This window comes from Ornithorhynchus anatinus, chromosome 21 (genome assembly GCF_004115215.2).
Source record: "Ornithorhynchus anatinus isolate Pmale09 chromosome 21, mOrnAna1.pri.v4, whole genome shotgun sequence".
NCBI lineage: Eukaryota > Metazoa > Chordata > Mammalia > Monotremata > Ornithorhynchidae > Ornithorhynchus > Ornithorhynchus anatinus.
The window spans coordinates 18038992-18053940 of record NC_041748.1 but is presented as its reverse complement, the minus strand read 5'-3'; the positions used below and the strand labels follow the sequence as shown (position 1 = coordinate 18053940).

The 14949-nt window shown below is 48.6% G+C and overlaps 1 protein-coding gene across 7 annotated transcripts in view; it reads right to left on the bottom strand.

Moving 5' to 3' along the window:
• The window catches only part of ACACB (acetyl-CoA carboxylase beta), a 126062-nt gene that overhangs the window by 53273 nt on the left and 57840 nt on the right, over positions 1-14949 (bottom strand). For all 7 annotated transcript variants that reach the window (XM_029049315.1, XM_029049316.2, XM_001508180.4 and 4 more), the window contains 12 exons: positions 12171-12308; positions 10794-10893; positions 10544-10651; positions 9437-9493; positions 9145-9186; positions 8773-8988; positions 7197-7352; positions 5739-5942; positions 4562-4717; positions 3628-3750; positions 1701-1970; positions 534-631 (listed from right to left, as the gene is read on the bottom strand). In XM_029049315.1, the coding sequence (XP_028905148.1) occupies positions 534-631; positions 1701-1970; positions 3628-3750; positions 4562-4717; positions 5739-5942; positions 7197-7352; positions 8773-8988; positions 9145-9186; positions 9437-9493; positions 10544-10651; positions 10794-10893; positions 12171-12308 (1668 nt within the window). The remainder of the gene's footprint in view (positions 1-533; positions 632-1700; positions 1971-3627; positions 3751-4561; positions 4718-5738; positions 5943-7196; positions 7353-8772; positions 8989-9144; positions 9187-9436; positions 9494-10543; positions 10652-10793; positions 10894-12170; positions 12309-14949) is intronic.

Genomic DNA, 14949 nt, shown 5'->3' with positions numbered 1-14949 from the left:
CTAGGCTGTTCCACCAAAATGCACGCTTTCCCTTTCTCCCACACCCCCCCGACTTCCCCTGACTTGCATATAGTTTTCACTCTTAAGAAGTTAAAATCATCACCTCTGTTAGAATATGAGGCCCCTGAGGGCAGGGTCACAATTTTTCCTTCTTAGGCAGGGTCAACTAGGTACCTTCGAATCCTGGCTCTGCCACTTGTGTGACTTTGGGCAAGTCACTTCACTTCTTTGGGCCTCAGTTTCCTCATCTGCAAAATGGGGATTAAATCCCCCCCTCCTTCAGAGTTAGACTGTGATCCCCGCAATGTGGGCCAGGGATTGTGTCTGACCTAATCGTCTGGACTCCACCCCGGTGCTTGACACATAGCGCTTAACAAATGCCATTATTCATTTTTATTTTAGGGATCGTTTCTACTAATTCTGTCGTCCTCTCCCCAGTGCTTAGGGCAGTATTCTGCAAATAGGAGCTCAGTAAGTACGGCTATAGCAATGACAAGCCCTAGAAGGGGAAAGGAAAGCTAGACACCATTTACCTGGATTCTCCTCCTTCCTCCACATGCTCACAGTGGACAGAGTTCAAGGAGCTGATTCGGGTGTAGTCTTGGGGAGTCAGGTACAGGTACTTGAACCCCTGGAAATGAAATAGATGAGAATTAACTGCCGGATCAAGTTCCCCTCCACACTCACTGCTTCAAAATCCAGTGCTTCTGTGGAGGAGTTGGTATTTGACTCACTCTATTTTATCCCCTAAGCAGTCCCCAAGGGAAAGGGGCATCATCTTTGTGCTTTATGGGAAACAGTGTTGCCTAGTGAAAAGAGCAACAGGTCTGAGAGGTGGAGGACCTGGGTTTTAATCCCGCCTTCTCTGCTTCTCTGTTGTATGATCTTGGGCAAGTCACTTCACTTCTCTGTGTCTGTGTTCCCTCATCTGTAAAATGGGGATTCAATACCTGTTTTCCCTCCTTCATAGACTGGGAGCCCCACGGGTGACAGAGACCATGTCCAACCTGAGGATCTGGAACCTATCGCAGTGCTTGGCACATAGTAAGCACTTAACCAATACCACAATTATTATTATTGTGTTATGTGATGACAACAGTAAAAACTCTAGCGGTGTTGAACTCCTTTTCCATCATGGCTCATTCATTTTGAGGGACGATGTCTACTGTAAAATGGGGAGTAAGATTGTGAGCCCTATACGAGACAGGGACTGTATCCAACTTGATTATCTGCTATCTTCCCCAGCGCTTAGAACAATGCCTGGCACATAGTAAGTGCTGAACAAATACCATTATTTTTATTATTATTATTAAGTAGTAGTAGTACTACTAAAAGTAGATCTAATAAAGAAGCCGTGTGGCTTAGTAAACACAGCATGGGCCTAGGAGTCATAAGGATCTGGGTTTTAATCCCAACTCCTCCACAAATCTGTTGTGTGACCCTGGGCAAGTCTCTTCACTTCTCCGTGCCTCAGTTCCCTCATCTGTAAAATGGGGATTGAGACTGGGAGCCCCGTGTGGGACAGGGATTGTGTTCAACCTGATTGATTTGTATCTACTCCAGCACTTAGAACAGTGGCACATAATAAGTGCTTAACAAGTACCATAATTATTCATCGTTATTAACAACACCCTGGCACTACTGCCTTGTCTTCTGGCCATTTCACTCGGCTCCCAGCACGGCGAGGAGGGACAACATACTTTGTAAGGGTCTTCTGGGTCCACCCAGGCCACCCGGAACATGTCCCGGATCTCCTCGGCCAGGCCGATACGGGCCCCGCTGTTGGCCGAGAGGTAGATCCTGGGGATGCCCTGGGCGCGGGCCAGTTCCGAAGCCCGTAGGAACAGGAGGTCTTCCCCCTGTCCGAAGGAGCCGATCTTGAACGTGATGTCATTGCTGATGACGATCACTTCGCGGCCCTCGGGATACTCTCGGGTCTTCATCTTCATTTTGAAGGCCACCATGCCCACCTGAGAAGATAAAGGAACGGGGAGGGGGGCAAGGGCAACTTCTTGAGAAAGGGAAAAGAGGAGGAAAAAATGCCAAAAAACAAAAAAAACCACACCTCCTCCAGACTAAGCCCTCATTTCCTCTACTCCCTGCTCAGTCGATCAATCAATCAATGGTATGTACTGAGTGCTTACTGTATGCAGAGCAATGGACTAAGCAGAGAAGCGGCATGGCCTAGAGGAGAGAGCATGAGCCTGGGAGTCAGGACCTGGGTTCTAAGGCTGGCTCTGCCCCTCGTCTGCTGCGTGACCCTGGCCAAGTCATTTCACTGGGCTTCAGTTACCTCATCTGTAAAATAGGGATTAAGACTGTGAGCCTCCCGGGGCACAGGGACTCTGTCTAACCAGCGTGTTTGCAGGCCCTTTGGAGACAGGTAGTGAGTGGCCCAGGGGAAGCATTTTACATTTCTCAGTTCAGTTTCAATAAGAGAGATTTAAAATGCCCCTTGGAGGGGAGGGCGGGAAACATACTTGCAAATTGCCTCACCCCAATTTTTGAGGAAATAATAAGCTCGATGTGGGCAGGAAACCATGTCTACCAACTCTGTTGGACTGTACTATCCCAAGCGCTTAGCTCACTGCTTGGCACACAGTAAGTACTCCATAAATACCATTGATGGTGATAAAAATAATAATAATTGTGGTATTTGTTAAGTGTTTATTGTGTACGAAACACCGTATTGAGCACCAAACTAAATACAAAATAATCATGTTGGACACATTTCCTTACCCACATGGGGCTCACGTGGGGTTCAGTAGGAGGGAGAACAGGTATTTAAAGTTCACCTTACAGATGAAAAACTAAGGCACAGAGAAGTAACTTGCGTAAGGCAAGTAGCAGAACTGGAATGGGAACCCAGGTTCCCCAACTCCCAGGTCCATGCTCTTTCCATTAGGCCAAACTGCTATGGGGAATGATAAATTCAGTGATTGTACGTGGGTCTCGGGAGAGTGTAATAGAAGAGATATAGTCTCAAGTGCCCTCTTCTCTCCCTCTCCATTTTTTTTCTCCTCCCTTTATGGCTATATTTAATTCTTTTCGGGTCCCCAAAACAGCTCCACCCTTGCTTTAATCTTATAAAAATGTCAAAAAAAATGAAGTAATTGAGAAAGCGAATATAGTAGTTTCGGTCCAATACTATAGGTTCCTTTGACCAAACACCATCCTGGCTTAGTAGAAAGAGCCCGGGCTTGGGAGTCAGAGGATGTGGGTTCTAATCCCGACTCCGACACCGTTGGCTGTGTGACCTTGGGCAAGTCACTTCACTTCTCTGTGCCTCCGCTACCTCATCTGTAAAATGGGGATTAAAAGTGTGAGCCCCACGTGATCACTTTGTATCTACCCCAGTGCTTAGAACAGAATCTGGCACATAGTAAGCGCTTATACCATCATTATTATTACTATTATTATTGTTATTCTTTGACCATTTCAAAGTCACCAGGATAAAGAAATCCACTTCAAGGGGTGCAATTCAATGGCGGCCTATGCCGCAAGCCGCAAAACCCTGCTGGGTAACCCTGGTCTGGGTATCCCCAGCCTGGAATGTGCTCTTTCTCTCTCTCTCTGGGAGAAGGGCGCTTTCCTCACAGTTTCTGCCCTGACTCCTGCCACTCTTACCTCATTGCCTCCGGGTAGCCTGTTCATCTGGACCAGTTGGCCCTGAGAATCCAGCACCAGCTCCGTGCAAGTCAGGACATCTTTGGGGTACTTGTCTGAGGAGCCCCACAATTTAAACAGAGCCTATAAAGAGGAGGAGGAAGGAAAAAATAAAATGAAATCTCTCTCTCTGACACATACACACACTTTCAATCCCCACCGCTGGGGTTTTCCTTGCGATGGCATTACGTTTAATGACAGCACTTAGGTTAACATTGAAATGCTTTACTATTTCCCCTGTCCATAATGGATTCTCATGTCTGTCTGTCTCCTGTAGATGATAAGCCTCCTCCCTTATGGGCAGGGATCACACTAACCAACTCTGATATATTGTCAGTCAATCGTATTTATCGAGCACTTCCCGTGTGTGGAGTATGCGTACTCAACGCTTGAGAGAATATGACAATAAACAGACACATCCCTTGCCCACAGAGAACTTACTTTCCCTAGTGCTGAGTATGGTGCTCCTCACAAAAGTACTCAACAAATACCACTGATAGACTGAAAGGTCACCCAACAGACTGTAAGCTCATTATGCAGGCAGAGAATGTGACCACCAACTTTTAGAACGTATTCTTCCACGTGCCTACTTTAATTCTCTGCACACAGTAAGCACTCAAGCTCATTGTGGGCAGGGAATGTGCCTGCTTATTGTTCTATTGCATTCTTCCAAGCGCTGAGTGCAGTGCTCTGCATACAGGAAGCGCTCAATAAATATGATTGAATGAAATATGAATGACTGATAGGTAAAACTTTCACTTCCAATACTGGTTCTCCTAGATGTTTAACGCTTTAGAATTGGCGTTCATAGGAAAACTTTCCAAGGGTTTGCCCTACGAGGGCCGGGGAGGTCCTCAGGGCAACTACAGTAAAGCGCTTGGGTTGGAGGACTTGCCTGCCGGAACATTTCGGGAAAGTCGTAAACATAAGTAGTTCCCAGGGATTGGGCCTGGAATCTCTTCGCTTGTAACAGGTCCTTGGTCATGTACGGAGTGTTGATTAACATCCCATGCTGAGCACCTTCTTTATCTCCGAAGGAGTTGAACATGATCTACAATCGAAAAGAGAGAACAGGAGAGAACTGTCTTTGGCTCTCCCTCCACAGTTCTAATTTTTAGGGGTTAAGTGGCAGAAGAATCATATGAACTTGGGGAGTGGGGGATTTTGAAAACTGTTAAACCCCATAGGGAAATGCAATGGACCGAAGGTCTTGCGGAGAAAGTCCGTGCTGAGAAATCACAACGGTCCTACGGCTAAGCTAAACAACTCAATCTCAGTGAGAACTTTCAGCGCAGGGTAGTTTTTAAAAGTCAAGCCAAATCTCCAAATTCCATCAGTAAGATGTATTTCATTCCTCTCCTCGGAACACTCGTATGCCTTTATTCTAATTATTATAATTATGGTATTTGTTCAGTGCTTCTTATCTGTCAAGTGCTGCTCTTAGTGCTGGGATAGATACCAACTGAACCCCAGTTGGGGCTCAGAGTCTCAATAGGAGGGAGAATGGATTGAATGAATTGAATCTCCATTTTACACTTGAGGAAACAAGCACAGAGAAGCTAAGTCACTTGTCAAAGGTCACACAGCAGGCAAGTGGCAGAGCTGGGATTAGAAACCTGAGTCCTCTGACTCCCAGGTCTTGCTTCTTCCAGTAGGCCACACTCTTCCCTGCTTTGAATGCGTCTCCCTCATTTTCAAGATAGTCAGATTGGACACAGTCACTGGCCCACATGGAGCTCACAGTCTTAATCCCCCTCTTACAGATGAGGCAACTGAGGCACAGAGAAGTGAAGTGACTTGCCCAAGGTGACACAGCAGACAAGTGGCTGAGCTGAGATTAGAACCCAGGTCCTCTGACTCCCAGGTCCATGCTCCTTGTCACTAGGCCACACTGCCTTCCTTGTGGACAGGGATCATACCTACCCCATTCCATTTTATTATACTTCTCTAAGACCTTAGTACTGTGCCCTGCACACAGTAAGTGCACCGACTGACTGGCTCATGTCTAAACGGGACAAAGATCTTTGCTAATGTTCCCCTGGATTGGCAAACATTGAAACTCCCATCCTTACGTTTCCAGTCCCGGCATCCGTCACTTCTTTATAGAGGCTGATGTCCAGGTAGTAACCAGATTCATTGGTCAGGAAGAGGCGAATGGGGATTGCGGTGCCAGTCGTGGTCAGGCGGATATTGATCTTGACTTCGGCTTGCAGGACACGAAGTTTCCACAGGCGGCTCCCGTAGCGCATCACCATAGAGCGAACCGACTCTTCGATCTGCCAAAGGCACACACGCACAGAGAAACATACACACACGGAAACCCACATCGTATTTCCATGATGCCAAACTAGTATGCAAGCGAATCTACCAAACATCCCTAAGTACAGGGGAAGGGCTCAGTTTCTGCTCTTCCATGAGGTGATTTTAAGCAATCGCCATGGGGTCTTCTTTTAGCAGAACTCCCCATCCTCTCCACTCCAAATCCGCCCTGGAACCAACAGCCCAGGGGCTTGGTTCCCAGGGAGCAGTTTTCAGAGTGGACCACCCAGTAATTCTGCTCCTTAAGCCTCCTCCTTCCTCCCTCCCCATTTCTCTTCCTTTCCCAACCAAGAAGACATGGATTTTAATGTGTAGATCTCACCTAGCTAGCGCGGAGCAGATATACGCCCCTGGTGTTACTCAAATTTCTTGCAAAAGCTATTCAAGGGGAAGGATCCATCAAAGAGGAATCTCCCCACCCCCGATTTCTACCGTGTGTCTGTCCCTATCGCCTGTCCCATTCAGATCCTGGTGGAAATGTGAGTTAGATCGGTCGATCACGGGGCTGGGGAACTTTCCCACCCTTCGGCTGGATGCCTGATCCAGACAGGCGAGGCCTAAGCGGGAGAAGTGACTGTAGTTCCACTCGGGAAACTCCTCCCCTACTCCGAGCCCGTCACGGATGTACTCAGAAACCCCAAATCCTGTGGACCCCAGGGCTGCTGGCTACAGCGGCGTGTCTCTGATGGCATGTGGGACAGGTCTGAAGTGGGGAGGTTAGGGGGATGTCACCACTTCTGCCCACCAGTTCACTTTCTAGCCCACATTTTGTCTACATCTTATCAATGGAGTTGCTGCGGTGTCTTCCTGCTCATGGCGGCGTGAGACACAAATGTGTCAAGTGAGGGCATTAATTATCCTGACCAGACACCAAGGAGTTCAAAACATATAGTTTTGAACAAAAGGAACTGCTCCCTACCAATTTGGATTCCATTCTTCCTTTCTCCCCAAACATTCTGGGGTGGACCAAGAGATGAAAAGTGCCCACTATCGGTGAGATAGATGGGCTGGTGCAAAGGAGATCCTCCGACCCCTCTTAGAAGCTGTGAGCACAAAGGTTCTCTCTCCCCGTACTGAGGAACTGAGGTTTCCTTCCACTGCTTCAAACAACCCCATTTAACCCTAGGTCTGAGGAAACAATTTGGCGTCCAACTAGAGGACCTCCAGCCAAGGTGGAACAGGTGACCGGCCCAAGAAACCCAACGGCGAACCTTGGAAGGGTCCATGATGACCGTGGGGACGAAGTTGAGGAAGATGTGGTTGCAGTCGGTGCGGACGGTGGTATTACTGAAGGCCACCTCCAGCTCGTCCATCGCTTCCAAGAGCAGCCGTTCCCCTTCATTCTGAAGATACTCGAAGGAGGCCTCCTGTCACGAGAGGCACACAAGACACTGTGCTCAGGGGTCAGAGAATTAGACCCCCAACGACGCTTCCAGGAGCCCAGAATTACAAAATAAAATAAAAATAGAAACTTTCCCTACTGTTCAAATAAGAGTTTTAGGAGAGCTTCCCTAGGTATAGAGGGTTTTTTTTTGGGGGGGGGGTGGATGGTGGGGAGTTTTTTGTTGTTTTTTTTTAAATGGTACTTATTAAGCATTTACTATGTGCCAAGCACTGTTTTAAGCACTGGAATAATAATAATAGTGATATTTGTTAAACCCTTACTATGTGCTGATGACTGTTCTAAGCTCTGAGGTAGATATGAGGTAACCAGGTTGGAGATGGTCCCTGTCCCACATGGGGCTCACTGTCTTAATCCCCATTTGACAGAGGAGATAACTGAGGGCCGGAGAAGTTAAGTGACTGGCCCGAGGTCACACTGCAGACGTGGCAGAGCTGGGATAAGCACCCAGATCCTCTGACTCCCGGGCCCACGCTCCTTCCGCTAGACCATGCTGCTCATCCAAGGTTAGCAGGTTGGACATGGTCTCTGTCCTGCATGGGGCTCACGGCCTAGACAGGAGCTCTTATGGGCAGGGGACGTGACTGCTAATTCTGTTCTATTGCAGTGTTCTGCACATAATAAGCACTCCATAAATATCATAGACTGAGTAGGACTTAATCTCCATTTTACAGATGTGATAACTGAGGCCCAGGGAAGTAATGCAACTTGTCCAAGGTCACAAGTGGCTCCCAGGCCTGGGCTATTTCCATGTCTCTCCAGAGTTGGGAAGGAGGAGGGTCTAAGGTCCCTGTCCCGTGTCAGGATGCAGACCGACTTGGGTAGAAAGGCCTCAAGCTGGGCCAGGACGACATGGTTCCAACCCAGCCCGCACACTTGGCTCCTCTAAAGCCAAGCTTCTCACTGTACCTCCATCTTGTCTATCTCACCCTCGACCCCTTCCCCACATCCTGCCTCTGGCCTGGAACATCCTCCTTCTTCATATTCACTCGTTCAGAGGTATTTATTGAGCGCTTATGGTGTGCAGAGACTTTTCCGAGCGCTTGGGACAGTACAATTTAACAAGAATAATAATAAACAGACACTTTCCCTGCCCACAACGAGCTCACAGTCTAGAGTGGGGGAGATAGACATTAATACAAATAAAGAAATGACAGATACGGACATCAATGTCATGGGGCTGGGAGGGGGGAAGACCAAAGACAGGGAGTCAGGGCGATGCAGAAGGGAGTGGGGAAGAGGAAAGGAGGGCAGAGCTCTGTATTAAGCGCTTGGGAGAGTCCAATATTACAACGGACACATTCCCTACCCACAACGGGCTTAACGGCGGAGGGACGAGGCACGTTCTCCTCAAGCGGCAACCGAGCCGGGGCCCGGCCTTTTACCTTCGTAATCAAGTCAGAGTGTCTGATGATGGCCCGGATGAAGAACCTATAGTCGGTCACTTCAGCACCTTCTTCCACCCTGGCGGCTCCTAGGTAAAGATGCATCTTATGATTGGCACAAGGCACGGCGGTCAGATCAAAGTTCCGCATTCGATTCAGCTCCAACTGGAAGGCCAAAGCGGGCTCCAGATGGCGGTAGATTCTGTCTTCGGCAAACTGGGGACAAACGGAGAGCAGAACACAGGGCTAGCGTTGAGCGGGGGGTGGGGAAGCGCTTTCTTCTTGCTTGTCAAGTGCCTCTGTGCTACATGAATACATAAAGGCAGAGGGCACAGTGACCCCCACTGAGAGAACCAGGAAACAAAGACGTACCTCATCTCTCGCTCTGAAAGTAAAAAACTTGGGAAATTCTCTCTGTGAAAAGAATTCAAACAAATTGCAGGTCAGTTAAAGTCACTGAAATGAGCCCATTCTACTTTCTCTTAGGGATGTGAATACGGGCCCCATTCCGCAACTAGAGCGGGAGCTGGAACAGAATTCTTTGGGCCCAGAACTTATTTAAACCCAACGAAGTCTATGAGAGTTGAGGTAATCAGACTTTTGCTGAAATGAAACAGCTGAGGTTGAAAAACACCAAAGCATTTAGAAACAGGAGTGGACTGACCTGCTGGGCGATTAAAAATGTGATTCTCCGGAGACCGTATTCCACCAGGATGTTTTTCTGCATTTAGGGCAGAGAAAAAACTGAAGGTCAACCTCTAGGTCTTTAATGGGACCAAATTTGGTGAACACAAAGGTCTCACAAAACTATTTTCTGCTGACTGACGCAGCCTGCAGCCTCCTGACCAACTGATTGGCGCTTAAGCAAGCAAAGCTGGAGCTTGGTTCTGTCCTTGCATTTTCAATGATCTATTCTGGCATTTCCTCCTGACATTCGGACCACTATCTATTTTATCCTAGTTCTGTCTCCACCTCCCACTGCTTGTCAATCATTTTTGTTTGCCAGTCTCCTCCATTAGACTGTAAGCTCCTTGTTTATTATTTTTTGTTAAGCACTTACTATGTGTCGAGCACTGCTCTAAGCACTGGGGCAGATACGAGATAAACAGATTGGACACAGTTCCTGTCCCACATAGGGCTCACAGTCCAAAGTGGAGGGAAGAGGATTTAATCCCCATTTTACTGATGGGGGAACAGAGGCACAGAGAAGTTAAGTGATTTGCCCAAGGTCACACAGCAGTCAGGTGGTAGAGCTGGGATTAGAACCCAGGTCCTCTGACTCCCAGGTCTGTGCTCTTTCCTACTCCAGTCTGCTTCAGGGAAGGTAACATATATGGGAAATAGCATGGCCTAGTGCAAACAGCACAGGCACGGGAGTCAGAGGACTTGGGTTCTAAACCCAGTTCTCCCAAATGCTTGCTCTGTGACTCTAAACAAGTCACTTCACTTCTCTAGGCCTCAGTTTCCTCATATGTAAAATGGGGATTAAGACTGTGAGCTCCGTGTAGGACATGGACTGTGTCCAACCTGATGTGCTTGTATCTATCCCAGCGCTCACTGCAGTGCTTGGCACATAGTAAGCGCTCAACTAATGTCATCTACCTAAGAGAAAAGAGGAAGAATATAACTATACCATGAAATTGCTCAATAACCAAGTGTCCAAAGAATCAAAGAGCATTAAACTAGTCTTCTCCCACTCGCCCTTCTCCCCGCCATGCCCGACCGACGACCGGATCAGAGCGCAGTGGCTTTTCCATCAAAAACACGGAACCTTCGACTGCACAAAAGTCCGGAAGACTGGCACAAGAGCTTCATCCTCGAGGTGATCCGCGCACTTGATGGCCACGTTCAAAATATGTATGGGTTCTTCCCTCACGTTCTGAAAGACATCACACACCGGCGGGCAGCAGGAAGTGGAGCCTCTTCCACTGGGAGGGGGTGGGAGGGGGCCTCCACCCTCCACTCTCACAACCGAGGCGGGGGTACGTGCAGTTCCAGCGGGGGGCGGGCCGGCCACTCACTTTGCTGTCCTCCTCGCAGTACAGGGTGGATCGGGCCTCATGGAACAGGGGACAGTCCTTGGGCAGGTTGGCGAAGCAGGAAATGACATCGTCAAAATTCCTAATGGAATCCAAAGGCCCGACATGAAGACTGCACCAGCCCCAGGGGGAGCATCTTCCAGAGACTGTCAGGCTAGACTGGGCTTCCCTAGGGGGGCCCTGCTGCCCATTTCTCCTGACTGAGGGGCACAGCGGAGCTTTCTGTGGAAACCGGAGGCTGAGGGAGGGACCTCAAGCTTCATTTCTGTAGCACAGAAACAGTAGGAGAATTGGAACTAATTGAGCACAGTGGATGGGGTTAAGTCCTCGGGAAAGGACATCTGTAGCACACAACATTCTTCAGCCAGGGGAGCCTAATGGAAAGCACATAATACTAGGAGTCGGGAGCTCCGGATTCAAGTCCCAGTGCTTTCACTTGCCTGCTGTGGGTCCTCGGGCAAGTCCCTTCAACTCTCTGGGCCCAAGTTTCCTCGACTATAAAATGGGATAAGATACCTGTTCTCCCTCCCCCAGATTGTGAGCCCCGTTTGGGACGGGGACTGTGTCTGACCTGATTGCCCCAAATCTCCCCCACTGTTTGGCCTATAGCAAGTGCTTAATAAATGCCTTAATTATCATCACATGTTCCCTGCTCATACTACCAATGCTGAGAAGCAGCATGGCCGACTAGGTAGAGTACAGGCCTGGGAGTCGAGAGAATCTGGGTTCTAATCCTGGCTCTGCCACTTGTCAGCTGTGTGACTGTGGGCAAGTCACTTAACTTTTCTGTGCCTCAGTTCCCTCATCTGTAAAATGGGGATGAAGCCTGTGAGCCTCGCGTGGGACAACCTGATTACCCTGTATCTACCCCAGCCCTTAGAAAAATACCACCATTATTATTATTATAACTTCTCCATGCCTCAGTTACCTCATCGGGAAAATAAGAATTAAGACCGTGAACCCCATGTGTACCAGGGACTGTGTCCAACCCGATTATCTTCTATCTACTCCAGCACTCGGTACAGTCCCTGGCACACAGTAGCACTAAACCGATACCATAAAAAAACCAATCAAACATCTCCCTCCCCTTCAGCAAGCTACATTTTTTTTTTTTTTTTTTTTTTTTAACTCTTGGGACTGGAGTCGATAGATCTGCATAGACATCACTGGGCCGAAGGTGAACTCTCTATCCCTAGACACCCACTCAAGCCAAAAAAGAGGAAGATTTTCCGTGACTTCCTCGTGGTGGGAAGAGGAGGATTTGGGGGCAGAGGGTGAAAAGGGAAGGGGGCTGTCCTCATTCCAACCAGCCAGGTTCAGAGCACTCAGAGGGAGACCTAACACGCCATGAGGGGGTACCTGGTAAAATCCTCGAATTTCGTGAAGGCGACCATGGCTCCCATCCTCTGACACAGCGGGGAGAAACCGCTGTCCATGAAGAGCTCGGTGCTATGCCGGACCAGGTCGGGGTTGGTCACGCTGATGGGGATGTGCATCCTTTGGAAGGAACACCGGCAAGTCACCTGGGAGCACCCAATCACTCTACCCATCCTATTTACTGAGCCCTTCCTACGTGCAGACCACTGTACTCAGCGCTTGGGACCAGAGAGCTTGGCAATACAACTCTGGAAAGAACCCTGCTAGTGGAAGTCAACTGACCCTCTGAAACCCGCTTCAGTCCCTAGCACTGGGTCAGTCAAGAGAGCAGCGGAACCTAGTGGATAGAACCCAGGCCTGGGAGTCAGAGGAGTTGGGTTCTAATCCCAGCTCCCCGATGTGTCTGCTGCGCGACCTTGGGCACTTCACTTCTCAGTGCCTCAGTTCCCTCGTCGGTAAAGTGGGGCTTCAATATTTGTTCTCCCTCCTACTTAGCCTGTGAGCCCCATGTGGGATCTGATTATCTTGTATCTATGCCAGTGCTTAGTACAGAGAAGCAGCATGGCTCAGTGGAAAGCACACGGGCTTAGGAGTCAGAAGTCAAGGGTTCAGGCCCAACTCCGACGCCTGTCAGCTGTGTGACTTTGGGCAAGTCACAACTTCTCGGTGTCTCAGTTAACCTCATCTGTAAAATGGGGATTAAGACTGTGAGCCTCACGTGGGACAACCTCATTACCCTCTATTTATCCCAGGGCTTAGAACAGTGCTCGGCACATAGTTAGCACTTAAATACCAACATTATTATTATATAGTAAGCGCTTAACAAATACAGCAATCACTAGCACCGTCAAACCTCTAGTAGAGCCTTTTTAAAGGTGGTTCTAAAGTCTTTAAAAGTGGAAAAAAAGAATTAAAGGCCCTGACCCGCCCATGAGACGTTTTCTCCAAAAGTTGTCTAGGGTACAACTATCTTGTTGGACATGTTGCCCCCAATGAAAATAACTTCACATCCAGGCATACCTGGCGGGGACAGCTTGCAGCCGGCCAACCCCAGAGCCGTCCTGTCCCCTAGCCCGGCAAGCCTGCTGCTTCTTCCACACCATGTGCCCACGCTACTAAATCCAGACACTCTGCCTGACTGGAAATCACTTCTGACCTTCTGTCCGGTCTCCAATTCCCCGGGAGGCTCTGGAAACCTTACTTGCTACCTGAACCCCAAACCCACTCTTCCTCCCCTCTTTCAGGGCTGGAGTGGAGCTGGCTATTACACGTCAAATCAATTCCCTCCAGGAGCCGGACCAGGCCTGAGAGTCAGAAGGACCCGGATTCTACTCCTGGCTCCTCACTTGTCTGCTGTGTGACCTTGGGCAAGTCGCTTCACTTCTCTGGGCCTCAGTTACCTCACCTCTCAAATGGGGATTAAGAATGTGAGCCCTATATGGGACAGGGACTGGGTCCAACCCGATTTGCTTATATCTGCCCCAGCGCTTAGTACAGTGCCCAGTACATAGAGCTTAACAAATGCCACAATTTTTATTATTATTGGCACTAACCAGGGACAAAAAGGCAGCCTGACAATGTAGGTTCTGGCCTACATTGGAATGAGAGAGAGCGAGAGAGTCTTCCCAAACTCCAGAGCCTAAATACATTTCGAGGTCTCTCCGGGGTACAGCTGAAGTACAGAACTCCTTCCTTCAGAATATCGGATTATCAAGAGACCAAGACCGTTCGTCCTTTCTACCTTAACCTGCCCAGCTGACTGAGTCTGGTGACTGAGAATGCCGACCACAACCTCGATCCATCTTTGGAGGCCTGTGCTTATTTTTTTTTAAAGAAAAAAAAACCAAGTGTGATCTCTCTAGGATGACACTCCTTTTCCTTTTACACCACGGGGAATCAGGGTGGCCTAGTGGAACAAGAACCAGCTGGGAGTCAGGGGACCTGGGTCCTGATCTCGGTTTTGCCATCCCTGCTGCTGTCTCTGGGCCTCATTTTTCTCATTTATAAAATATGGATTCAGTACCCATTCTCTCTTCTACTTGCACTGTGAGCTCTATATGTGTCAGGGATTGTGTCTGACCTGATTATCTTGTATCTACCCCAGCGATTGCTACATAGCAAGGACTTTACAAATACATTATTATTATTATTATTATTATTATTATTATTGTTATTAGGGCAATGGGAGGGACTGCAGAATGGCATTAGCGTCCTGATAAAGAGGCCACACTCTATACTATACTCATAGTGCCGAGAATGAGCTTCGGACCACAACCACTCCATCTCCTCGTCCTAAACACATTCAGGGAAATCAAAAACATTCAGCTTTCCAGTATTGAAATCAGTTGCATTTTTTCCTCTCAAAAAAAAAAAGAGGGGGAAGGAGAGCCTCATGAAAAGTCCCACAGGCCTCAAAGAGTCATTATCGTTTCAAGGAAGAGCAAAGCCACTTGCCAACCAACAAACCGAGTCCCCAGAAGGCGGGTAGGATCAGAGCCCCAAAGACGGTCACCAGCCAGACCCCTAAGAGCTCCCGACAGTAACCGGCAACATAAGGAAGGAGGGGAGAGACCAGAAAATTCATCTCAAATCCCTAGAAAATTTGGGATTCAATTTCAAGCTCGAAACAGGTGACTGTGCACTCTACCTGAATCGCGTGGGGTGGCGGGCTCTGAAATAAGACAGTTGGATAATGAGACAGTAATTCTTCTGTGAGGGTGGTTAACGTCAAGTCAGCAGGGAGGCACTGGACAGGGCAATT